The sequence below is a fragment of the Equus quagga genome, chromosome 2 (genome assembly GCF_021613505.1).
Source record: "Equus quagga isolate Etosha38 chromosome 2, UCLA_HA_Equagga_1.0, whole genome shotgun sequence".
Taxonomy (NCBI): Eukaryota; Metazoa; Chordata; class Mammalia; order Perissodactyla; family Equidae; genus Equus; species Equus quagga.
Genome location: NC_060268.1, coordinates 47,433,512 through 47,446,553, shown reverse-complemented (window position 1 = coordinate 47,446,553; position 13,042 = coordinate 47,433,512). Strand labels below are relative to the sequence as shown.

Here is a 13,042-nt window from a genome sequence, read left to right as displayed (position 1 = left end):
GAGGAACCTCCGTACTGTAGAAAACATCCAATTTTCTAACTGGCTTTAGCAAGCCAACAACATATAATGCTCTTCTCTTCAATACACATTCATCTACCTAATCCTTGCTACTTAGTATTTCACTGTATGAATACATTATATTTTATTTGAACAATTCTCCATTGATGAGTGTTTTGATTGGTTCCAATTTCTGGCTATTATAAACAAAGTTTCAGTGAACATTTTTTCCATAAATATTTGCATATCTGTCAAATTATCTTCTCAGGGTAAATTTCTAGACACAGAAATGTTGAATCAAAGAGTATACCCATTTACAATTTAAATAGATGATACCAAATGGCCTTTTCAAAAGGTCATCTTATTTTTATATTCCCTTCACTAGAATATGACAATGCCATGAAAAACATAATTTAAATGATTGCGGAGTATTTCAGTTTATGTATGTCATAATTTATTTGGTCAATTTCCTATTATGGTATTTCCAACATTTCTCATTTCTATAAACAAGGCTATAATAAACACCCTTGTACATCTTCATGTGACTCTCTTATTTTCCTAAGATAAATTCTTTGATATGGAATTACAGAGTGCAAGATAAGAATATTTTAATGACATTTTGATACATATTATCAGCGTCAGGCCAATAATTAAAACTTAAGGTTGTTTTTAAGAATTTACTTTATGCTAAATAAAAAATATTTCTAATGACTAATATTGTTTTTGGAAATAAAGTCTTATGGTTGTCGAATAAGCTACAGGCTGTTTTCCCTTTAGTTACTTCTTTGGCATTTTAGGCCCAGGATTCTACCCTTTTCCCCTCATTCAAATTTTGTTTCTGTTTAAGTAGCAGATAGAAGTGTATGTACATGTCTGTTTGCATGTTGGAAAGTTAAACATATCCATACATCAACATGAGCCATTATTAACCTAAAATGTCACACCCATTTAAGGTAAGGGATTAACCTTGCCTGTCATTTCCTTAATGAGTAATGAAATAAATTGAAATCAAGGAAATAAAATCTTCACTGGACTCTTTAGGGACATTTCATCTTATGGAGCCAAGAAGAAGTTTAAATTTCCCCAAAAGGTAACAGCTACTTTATTTAAATGTATCACTTTATCAATAGATACCTAAAAATCCAAGTGCCTATAGCTGAAAAATATTTCCTCAGTGTTTGCCACTGCTTCTTCTTTTTAAATTGGGAAAAAAGAGAAACCAAATAGATAAATACTTCTAAGTTTTAAGAGAAGTGTTTTGATTACTATCTAAAGTCAGTGTTTTCCAAATCTTTTCTCTGCTTCACACCACCCTCACTCCACTGAGCCAATTTTTTCCTAAGGAAAAATTGGTAAGGGGTGTGTATGTGTGTGTGTGTGTGTGTGTGTGTGTGTGTGTGTCTCATTTTGCAGATGAGCAAGGTCTCTTTGGTGTATACCATCACCATCTTGTGGCCTTTTGCCATATTACCGTTAAGGGTTTTAACACGGTAACGCTTTTTTGCAATTGCAAGCATGAAGTACAGTGTATCTCCTTTTGGTGATCCCTCTGTGGATTAGGTGAAATATGCTGAGGGCCAGATACAGGCTGCATGCCAGGGGTCCCACCCTGCAGGGAGATGTCATCTCTGCCTTAATACTGTGTTCTCGAAGGATTCGAAACAACAGGTTGAAAAAGGAAATCTAATGAAGAGATTTAATCAGAGTAGTTTTACTGTAAAGGAAAATTTTCCCTTTTGTTTTGTGTTTGAGCTGAATCTGTTTTAGTGGTCCCCTTTGATTTGTAAAAATATAGGTTGGCAGGGGAGTCTATAAACCTCCTAACTTTTTTCTGTCTCTTTGGTTATACTGTCAGAGTGCTTTCTCATTTTTGTTTCAATATTGTCCCACTTTAGTACTATTTTACTGTGTTCTTTAAAAACATGTTTTTCCCATCCTCTTCTCTTCTGGATGGCTCCTCCTTTCGCTTTATTTCTTTAATCTACTTTCCCCTTCTTTTCTCTCCTTCCTCATACTTCTCATTTTCAGTTTCTTTGGTATGTTGGCTTCATATCACTTTACTTATTTAGCTTTCTCTACTAATATCCACACCCCCAGCAACACCCCCCCCCCCCCCCCCCCCCCCATGTCCTCCTTTCTTTGTTCATTCTAATTCCTTCTCCCGGAAGCTGATGTTCTGGCTTTTCTGGTGTTGAGTGCACTGACCTCATCTGGTCGGCTGCATAGGTCTTTTAAGGACAAAGCTCCCTGGTAACTCTGAAGCTTCAGGGAGGAACCTAAATCCTACCTATTCAAGGAAGCCAGTCCCTTAACCTAATGCTAGATTCGAGAGGAAAGGTTTCCAAAGGACAACCTTTGCTTCAGTCCTAAGAAATAGCTTCTGACTTATTACTTTTGTTCTGTTCTTTTTTCTCAGCGTAAGTGCAAATTTTCATAGGAAGTGTACTGGGATGTTTTCCAAGCTCATATTTGCCCATCCTGACTCTTATTTGCATAGGGAATAATTATTTACTAGGGCTTTGGAATTGACCCTTGAGTCTTATAAAAGTGAGTTAGATTAAGGATGGTGAGAGATTTAGGAAACAGACTTGCTATCGTTTTGGAAAACAGCTGAAATTCTACTATGAGATGTATATTTCTTTTTCTTGATGGCCTTAAAACTCTTCCATGAGGTAATCAGTTTTACATTCAAATAGCTTTCGTAACTCCGAGTAAACAGCTCCTGTAAAAAAATTATCTGAGGGGGCCGGCCTGATGGCATAGTGGTTAAGTTCAGCACTCTGTGGCCCAGGGTTTGTGGGTTCACCAGTTCAGATCCCCACGTGGGCCTACACACTGCTTGTTGGGCCATGCTATAGTGGCATCATCCCATATACAAAACAGAGGAAGATTGGTGCAGATGCTAGTTCAGGGACAATCTTCTCCAAGCAAAAACAGGAAGATTGGCAACAGATGTTAGCTCAGGGTCAATCTTCCTCACATACACACACACAAATTTATTTGAGGCCCATGACGGATTATGACAATAACAACAGCTTTCATCTATTAGCCCAAGAAACCCAGATGTACTCATTCTTCAGAATCTGAAGACTTCTATAGTCATAGAAGCCTAGATACCAAATTAGTAGGAAAAATATAGTTGAATAAAGGATATATTCCCTAAAGAAAGGTTTTTCCCTGCTTACTCTAAAACTGTTGCATGTTAATGGTAGAAAATAACAAAATAAAATAAAACCTCAGCATCCAGAGTTAACTAAGCAGTATTGACATTTTGGTATTTCTTTTTACTACTTTTTGACTTAATTTAATTTTGAGTACAGTTACTTGGTACAAAATTCCAACAGTACAAAAAGGTACACAGTACAAAGTGGCGTTTCTCTCCTACTCCTGTCCTCCAGTTCCCTAGCTTCTCTCCTCGGAGGCACCCACTATTTCCAGCTTTGGATGCGGGCTTCCAGAGATTGTGCATCCATTCACATGTTATACACACACCTGCACATTTAAATTTTAACACTAGCTTTATATATGCACTATTTAGAATGTTTTTTTCTCCTTACTCATTTATCTTGGCTCTTTCCATATCAAAACATAAAAATATTCTTCACTAAAATTGTGTGTGTGTGACATTTAAAAACTCAAATAGTACTACCAAACTTAAAATATTCAGTGTTTACATTCTTGTGACTAAGCAAGTCTTATTAGCTATGTGACATGGGGCAAAGCCAGTCAGCTTCTCCGTGCTTCCTTCAGGTTCTTCATGTATAAAATAGGAATATAATAGGATCTCCCTTAGAGGTGGTTGTGAGGATTGAATAAGTTAGTTCTGCTCCATAAGCCCTTATCCACAATTCTGAAATCCAAAAAGCTCTGAAATGAAAAATTCTTTCATAACTCATTTGGTGGCAAATGCTGCCCGGAACTGATCTAAAGCTGTTTAAAGTTTTGCTTATCCCTCTTAGTTTGGGTTTTCATAGATTTTATCAGAGAAATTTAATTTTGATTATAGGATACTGCTCAGACCCAGCTGGATGTGTTAGGTAATACAGACCATATGCACCATATTATATTTCTAAAATCTGGGAAAATATCTGAATTTTGAAATACATATGGATCCAGGGGTTTTGAATAAAGGACTGCGGACCTGTATATAAAAAGCACCTAAAACAGTGCCCAGCACCAGACATTATGTATTAACTGTTATTATTATCAGCTGAGCCAGGTGGTATCCTGCATGTCCGTTCATTTTGTTTTTCTTAGAGTTAATAATTACCTAAAAATTTCTGTTTCCTTAGTTTTAGAGTGCCAGTTACAAATTTTCTTATATACAAATTACAGGAAAATGCCCATTCAAAATATTAAAACTGGGGGCAGCCCCATGGCTGAGTGTTTAAAGTTCTGTACACTCTGCCTCAGTGGCCCACGGTTCTTGAGTTCGGATCTCGGGTGTGGTCTACACTGCACATCAGCCATGCTGTGGAGGTATCCCACATACAAAGAGGAGGACAGAGGAGCTCAGGGCTAATCTTCCTCATGCAAAAAAACCCAAAAAAACAAAAAAGAGGAAGATTGGCAATGGAAGTTAGCTCCAGGCAAATCTTCCTCACACACACAAAAAACAACATTAAAATATATCAGATATATATACAAAACTTAAAGTGTATATATTTATAAATTTATTAGCATATTGCTTTATCGTGGTCTCATCCTTCACCAAATCCAAGTCTCTGAGAACAGACACTTGGTCTGTTTTGCCCTCAGCTGTATCTCCAGGGCCTGAAATAGTTTCTGGCACAGAGAAGGCCCCTAAATCCTGATTGGATGAGTGGATGTAGCAGGTATTCTGTTAGCCCCGTTTCCTTCTCTGTCTGCTCTCTTTGGAGCCTTCTGTCCTCTTGCTGGGATCTGGACCAAGCAGCCTTCTAGGCCTGTAGGTCCAACTATCATCCCAGGAATTCTTTTTGCCTCTTTCTCATCTTGAGTTTCCTGCCTCTAAAGCTTTTATGTTCCTTGGTTTAGTTCATCATTTTGATGGACCACAATTCATAGACTGTATAATTTTTGAGTACCTCTTCTGATTGCCATTGCTATGTAACAAACCACCTCAAAACTTATTGGCATTATGCCACAATGCCCACTGATTTTCTCCTGATTTCTGTGAGATAGAAAAGGCTCAACTGGGCCCTTGTGGGCTGGGGTCTCTCTCTGAGGTTGCATTTAGACTGGATATGGAAACACAGGAGGTCCACAGCAGCTGAGGGCTGGTGAGACATGTGTTTTTGTATAGTCTCAGGGCCTGTCCGTTCGGTCTGTCTGCGTGGGCTGGTTCGGGCTTCCTCACAGCATGGCAGCCTCAGGGCAGTTAGACTGCTTACGTAGAGGCTGGGTCCTCCGAATATCATTATTCTTCCCTTGTACTAAATGACAGTTTGGAGGGGATAGAATTCTAGAATGGATCATTTTCCTTCAGGATTTTGTTTTCTAACAATTCTCCACTGTTTTCTAACTTTCAGAATTGTTGGAGAAGTCCAATGTCATTTTAATTCCAGATTCTTTATAGATCAGCTAGTGTTTCCCTCTAGACACTTTTAAAATGCTCTTTTTACCCCATGGTCTAAAACATGTGAATCAGGGAATAGACTTGATAAACTAACTGAAGTCTTGCTTGGCTGAATTTTAGGTTGTGTTCAATTTTATGTCCCCCAAACGGGGTTCACTCCCATTACTTTATCAATTTAGCTTGAATCATCCTGTCTGCCTTAGTCCGTTTGGACAGCTGTAACAAAACACCACAGATTGAGTAGCTTATAAAGAACAGAAATTTATTTCTCACAGTTCTGGAGGCTGGGAGGGCCAAGATCAGGGTGCCAGAATGGTGGTAGTCTGGTGAGAGCCCTCTTCCTGGTTCACTTCTTGCTGTGTCCTTACGTGGTGGAAAGGGCTAGGGAGCTCTGTGGGATCTCATTAATAAGAGTACTAATTTCACTCATGAGGGCTCCACCCTCATCACCTAATTACCTCCCAGAGGCCCCACCTCCTAATACCATCATTTTGACATTAGGATTTCAACATGAATTTTGAGGGGACACAAACGTCTAGACAATACCACTGTCTAAAATGGCTTTCCTGGGGCCGCCTGGTGGTGCAGTGGTTAAGTATGCACGTTCCACTTTGGTGGCCCAGGGTTCACCAGTTTGGATCCCAGGTGCGGACATGGCACCACTTGGCAAGCCATGCTATGGCAGGCGTCCCACATATAAAGTAGAGGAAGATGGGCATGGATGTTAGCTCAGGGCCAGTCTTCCTCAAAAAAAGAGAAGGATTGGCAGCAGTTAGCTCAGGGCTAATCTTCCTCAAAAAAAAAAAAAAAAAAAAAGAACGACAGAAAATGCCTTTCCGGACTAACCCCAACTGCTATCATTTGCTGGCTTTCCATTCTTCAGCACCTGTATATAGTTTATAATTTACTTCTAAAACTTAAACTCTTCAACTGTTTTAGATTATTTGTTTCATTTCCCCCAAATTCTTTCATACACATAAAGGAACCATGTCTGCTGTTATTTTATTATTTTTTTTAAAGATTTTATTTTTCCTTTTTCTCCCCAAAGACCTCCGGTACATAGCTGTGTATTTTTAGTTGTGGGTCCTTCCAGTTGTGGCATGTGGGATGCTGCCTCAGTGTGGCCCAATGAGCGGTGCCATGTCCGTGCCCAGGATTCGAACAGGCAAAACCCTGGGCCGCCACAGCGGAGCACGCAACCTTAACCACTGGGCCGGGGGCTGGCCCCTGCTGTTATTTTTATACTCCCATAGCACCCATCGCAGGGATCTCATTTAGTAGAGAATCCAATAAAAGCAAACTATGAGTGAATGCCCTGTGTCTTCCAAGAAATGAGGTGCCCTGTGGTTTACTTACTGAGAGAGGGAGAAATATCTCCCCTCCTCTCTTTAGTCCAGATCAACCTGTCTTTTCTAAAGGCTAGCTCCTTCCACAGTACTCAGAAATAAGCCCCATGGCAGTTTACCATAAATGGAGTGAATTTTCAATTAATATATTGTTTAATCAAACCGTTGTTTTTCCTCTAAGTCTGTGAGATGTCAAACACATTTAAAAACACAGATGCCTGTTTTGCAACCTGATGGGAGCACATATTTGATACATTTTAAGAGCCTCTTTGTTACCATGTAAAAATGTTTGTAAGGATACACTAACTGTGTTGTGTTATGTAATCAACTTAGCTGAATCTCTGTTCTTTGACTGGGGGTATTGGGGGTCTCAAAAGTCAGTGTTCTGAGGATCTACGTTCACCTTATGAGGGCAGAATGTGGGGAAAAAGAGATAACCTCTCAAAAACTGGTAGATGAGGTAAAAGGACTCTAGAGTTGTTTTATTAGATCACACGCCTAACAGATGAAACTCTCCATCCCTGGGAGCAAATCAAGAGATAACCTTAACACCGAAAGGTAAGTTGGCCAAACACAAACCCAACAGGATGAACTTCTCTGTCTCTGCTAGTAAACAAAAAGACTATTTTAATGCTCGAAACATCAATGAAAGTGACCTGGGTGAAACCTCAGGCAAGCAGTACTGGGAAATGATTGTGATTGATTTAGACGAAATCTAATTGAATGGATTATATCCTGTATGAAGAAAGACAATGGATAGAAGAGCAATGACCAGCATAAAGTATGGCAAAAACAAAAATAAAAACAATCAAATTACCAGAAGTTATTTGTTTTGCACTGTTCACATAAGATAAACACATTAATTCTGCTACTCATGAATATGGGTATGGTGATTCAGCAGGCCTTACTGTAATTCAATTTGGGAAGATTTAATCAATGCACTTTTCAAGGATGGTACTCTAAATGAAAATGAAACTGAATCACACTCAAATAGAATATTTGTTTTTCCAGTATTCTAGGTTTTAAAGTGATCCCATTTACCTACTCTTACATCATCCACTTTATACCTAACAGCTCTAACTAAAAATTCATTGTTGCTTGTCCAAGATCAAAACCTTCATATTGGCCTAATCAGATAGTAATTGAACACAGAAGGTACATTTTTAAAAACTAAAATATAAGCTTTCTAAAAAAGACCTAGTCCCTTAACATGCGCAAGTCACTTCATTTCTTTCACCTTCTGTAAAGCAAGAGGGTTTACCTAGCACTGACCTATTACGAAAATTCTGTTACAGTCATTCCCCCTTATCTCCAGGGGATATGTTCCAAGACCCTCAGTGGATCCCTGAAACCCTGGGTAGTACCAAACCCTATTTATACCATGCTTTTTCTATGCATACATACCTATGACGAAGTTTAATATATAAGTTAGGCATACTAAGAGATTAACAATGACTAATAATAAAATAGAACAATTATAACAATGTACTATAATAAAAGTTACTGTAGATCTTAGCAACCTTAGCATACGATTTTTTCTTTCCTTATTAAGCTGAGAACTTTCACCTTTTGATTTAAAGGAGCACTTCAAGGCTTCTCTTTGGCATATCTGAATTGCCAGCATCACTACTCTTGGCTTTGGAAGTCATTATAAAGTAAAACAAGGGTTAGTTGAACACAAGCACTGCAATACCTCAACAATTGATCTAATAACTGAGCTGGTTGTTAAGCGACTAACCGGCAAGTGGCTATACAGTGTGGATATGCTGGACAAAGGGATGATTCATACAGGGCAGCACAAGATTTCATTATGCTACTCAGAACAGCATGCAATTTAAAATATGAATTGTTTATTTCTATAATTTTTCATTTAATATTTTCAGACTTTGGTTGACCATGGGTAACTGAAAGTATGGAAAGTGAAACCATGGATAAAAGGGGACTACTGTACTGTCTGATTTTATAATGTACAATTGTAGCCACATTTCCTAGCAAAATCAAACTTTTTCAGGGCAGGGGGAGGGGGCAGCAGCTCCGTGGCCCAGGGGTTGGTTAAGTTCCGTGCTCCACTTCCATGTACCCGGGGTTTGTGGTTCAGATCCTGGGCGCAGGCTCACAGACTGCTCATCAAGCCATGCTGAGGCGGCACCCCACATAGAAGAACTAGAATGACCTACAACTAGCATACACAACTATGTACTGGGGCCTTGGGGAGAAGAAGAAGAGGAAAACTTTCCCAACAAAATATATAAGCCAACAAAATAAGCCAAAGGAACCCTCTGAATAGTGTTTTTCTAGCTGCAGGTTGCAACCCATTAGTAAAGTAGGAAATTAATGTACTGAGTGCACCATCAGCCAGCATCAAAAACAAAACGAAATAAAAGCTGAAACAGAATAAAATAGAAAAGAATAGGAAATCTCAGACTGCATCTTAATAGTAAGGGAAATATTGTTTTGTGAAATATTTATTTCAATTTTATACCTAAAATGTGTATTGGGTTAGGATGGAAAATTTATGATGCTTGAGACACACTGCTCTAAAGCTGCAGTTGTGGTTTGAGACATACCCTATCAAGGGGTCTGAGAGGGCCAGCCTGGGTGACCTAGTGGCTAAGTTGAGCATCCTCCCTTTCCAGCCCAGTTTGGATCCTGGGGCAGGACATACACTACTCCTCTGTTAGCAGCCATGCTGATGCAGCAGGCCCACATAAAAAAAGGGGGAAAAAAAAAAGGAGGACAATAGGCAACGGATGTTAGCTCAGGGTGAATCTTCCCCAGCAAAAAAAAAAAAAAAAAAAAAAGAAGTCTGAGCAGTCCTTCCTTTCCAGATTACATACATATCTGTGTAAAGCCAGATTTTCTTTATATGCTTCAACCGAAACATTTCCCGACAGATTGAACGCAGAAGCAGGTATGAGAATTTCAGCTCTTTTAAGCCAGACATCGCAGTTATTTTCCAAAACTGAAACAATTCCACTCTTCTAATTTTTTTTGTTTTAGGAAAAATAGTCAAAGATTTTAAATGCTATTTATCCTAACCTGTTTATCATTTTAAAGTGAATTTTTAAAATCTCTGCTATAATTACTAATACCGTAAACAGACAGATGTAACCCACATCATCATACGCGCTTTGGAGTTCTCGATCGTCTGAGCACCGCGGGTCGGCATAAAACAAAGGACTTCAGGCCTGATTCAGGGCAGGCCCCAAGCACCGCCCACTCCACGGGCACCCAGACGGGGAACGCCCCCGTGCCCGGCGAGAATCCTGGCGAATAAGAGCAGACATTGACGAAAGGGCGGGGTCTGTTCACCGAGAGGACGTCCAGGAGTCGATAAGCACTGGTTCACAGCGCACGCGAAAACTAGGTCACAGAAGGAAAGGAGCCTCGTAGCGAATCTTTGCGACACTGTCGCGTTTCGTTGGTTCCGTGCCGTAAAGAAAGCCTCGGGAGCAGCGCCCGGCCGAGGCAGCCGGGGAGGTGCGGGGCAATGGCGGATATGGAGGACCTCTTCGGGAGCGACGCCGACAGTGATGCCGAACGTAAAGGTGGGATCAGCCGGGCTTCGGGAGAGGGGTGCGTGGCGGGGCTTCTGCGGCGGGAGGCCGACAGCGGTCCAGTTCCGGGTGTGCGAACGCTCCGGCGTTGCGGGCGAGTGGTGGCGCTTCCTCCGCTCCTGCTTCAGCGCCCCCTGCACTCCCGGCGGTGCCAGCCTCCCCGGCGGCGGGAATGGAGGGACAGACACAGCGTGTGCACCTCGAGGTCCTTCGTGGAGCATGCGATGCTTGGGAGCGAGTGGAGCGAAGGGGGCGCGGGGCCGGGGTGGAGGCGCTGGCGAGCCTGCGCAGCCCGGGGAGGAACTTCGGGGTCCTGCTCTGTCCTGTCTGGCACAGGGGAGCGCAGAATAAGAGCTGTTTGTGAATGAATGGAAAGCAAGTGTTCAGGAATTTGGGGATGGGGTAGACGAATTTACAGAGGGCCTCAGAATGCGCTCTTGAATGAAACCAGAGCATGGCCCGTTGGAGAGTGTGACAGGTCTGGGTAAGGAGACCGGGAAGGATACCGGCTTAGCGCTACACATAGGCTTTATGCACCGGAGAGAATGTGATTCTGAGAGCCTGTGCAGAAACTCTAGAATTTTTTCAGTCTGTGGCATTAGATTGGGGAACATATGGGGTCTGTGTTTGGAGAGGAGAGATGAAGGATTTGTTGATGAGTGAATGAGTGTTTATGGTGCATGGAGTATTTCTGGCACAAGGACTGTGGATATTTGAGTTTGAAATATGAATAGGAGTTATTTGAAGTGAGAAAGGGCTCAAGACCAAATTCATAATTCTTGCAACCCTTCAGGCTCAAAGTAACGTGTGTACTTTTTTCCTTAGCAAAGTGCATTATTGTGGGGTTTTTTTTCCCTTTCTCCAACTCCAATTCATATTTTTTAGAGCGAGCTCCAGCTGGAAATCTGGAGTGAGGGCTCTGTTGGGATGGGTATCCAGGAGATTCTAGTCAGGATGAGTCTGGAAGTAGAGAATCCTGTATACTAACTCTTGTTCCTCTACCTTTGCTCATGTTTTCATTTTCCCCTGTCCATATCCCATTTGCCCTTCAAGGCACTGTTCTATGTGAACTCACTTGATGGAGTTGTTCATTCATTCAGTAAGTATTTATTGATCCCCTATCATGTTCCAGCTACTTTGCAAGGTGTTGGGGATATAATAATGAAAAGATCATCTCTGCCCCCCCCACCCCCCCACCCCCAGTTTACATCGATGCATATTTGGTAAATAATTGGATGGGTAGAAGCAATAGTTTAGTAAGGTGTACCCTGCGGTTTCTTCCCGTTGCAAACTCAGAGAGTGTGTGGGGAAGTGATGTATGGAGATGGTTGCTTCTCTGGGCTTCATGTTTTACCTTCTTGTAGATCTTGCTGCTTTGTTCCATCATACCATCGGATAATAGGACTCTATAGGATTTACTTCCAAATCTGCCTTTGAAGGGTTCTGGTGGTCCTGAAGGTAGTATGGATGTGACAGGGTAATTTCTGTTCTGCCTAGCATGTTTCATTATCTCCTTGTGCTCAGAGAGTTATGGAAAATAACTACACCTGACAAATTTCTTGACATAACAATAGGTAAACTCCCTACCTGGGCCCAGCGTGTCTTTTTTAAACGTGCCAGATTGTCTTTAATTTCTTTAAACAATGTCTCATAGTTTTTATTGTTTAAATCATGCACCTCCTAGGATAAATTTATTCCTAAGTATTTTATTCTTTTGGATACTACTGCAAATGGAATTTTCTTAATTTCGTTTTTGGATTGTTCATTGCCAGTGTATAGAAATACAGCTGATTTTTGTATGTTAATCTTGTGTCTTGTAACCTTGCTGCTTGTATTAGCTTTAATAGTTTTTTTTTTGAGTATTCTTTAGGATTTTCTGAATTTAAGATCATGTCATCTGCGAATATAGTTTTACTTCTTCCTTTTCAATTTGGATGCCTTTTATTTAGTTTTCTTGCCTAATCGCCTCGGCCAGAACTTTCTCTATATCGTCGAATGGAAATAGTGAGAGTGGCGGTCCTTGTCTTGTTCCTGATCTTAGGAAAACAGCATCCATGCCTTCACCGTTACACGTGCTGTTAGCTGTGGGGGTTTTCTCAGATGCCCTCCGGGCTGAGGAAATTCCCTTCTATGCCTAGTTGTTGAGTGGTTTTATCATGAAAAAGTGTTGGATTTTGTCAAATGCCTTTTCTGCATCAATTAGATGATCACTTTCTTTTCCTTTATTTTATTAATAAGATGTTTCACTTTGATTTTTAGGTGTTGAGCCAACCTTTGTATTCCTAGGATAACTCCCATTTGATCATTTTAATATGTTGCTGGATTTGGTTTGCTAGTATTTTGGTTAGTATTTTTGCATTTGTATTCACAAGGGGTATTGGTCTGTAGTTTTCCTTTTTTTGTGATGTCTTCGTCTAGCTTTGGTATCAGGGTAATACTGGCCTCATAGAATGAGTTAGGAAGTGTTCTCTCTGCTTCAAGTTTTGGAAGAGTTTGAGAAGTATAGGCATTAATTGTTTAAACGTTTGCTAGGATTCACTGGTGAAGCCATTTGGTCCTGGGCTTTTCTTTGTTGGAAATTTTTT

The 13,042-nt window shown here is 40.5% G+C and overlaps 1 protein-coding gene across 1 annotated transcript in view; it reads left to right on the top strand.

Moving 5' to 3' along the window:
* Positions 1-10,321: 10,321 nt before the first annotated feature.
* LOC124236306 (RNA polymerase-associated protein LEO1) overlaps positions 10,322-13,042 on the top strand; it is a 33,392-nt gene continuing 30,671 nt past the window's right edge. Inside the window, exon 1 of the mRNA XM_046655185.1 lies at positions 10,322-10,448. Within this exon, the coding sequence (XP_046511141.1) occupies positions 10,391-10,448 (58 nt within the window). The 5' untranslated portion in view covers positions 10,322-10,390. The remainder of the gene's footprint in view (positions 10,449-13,042) is intronic.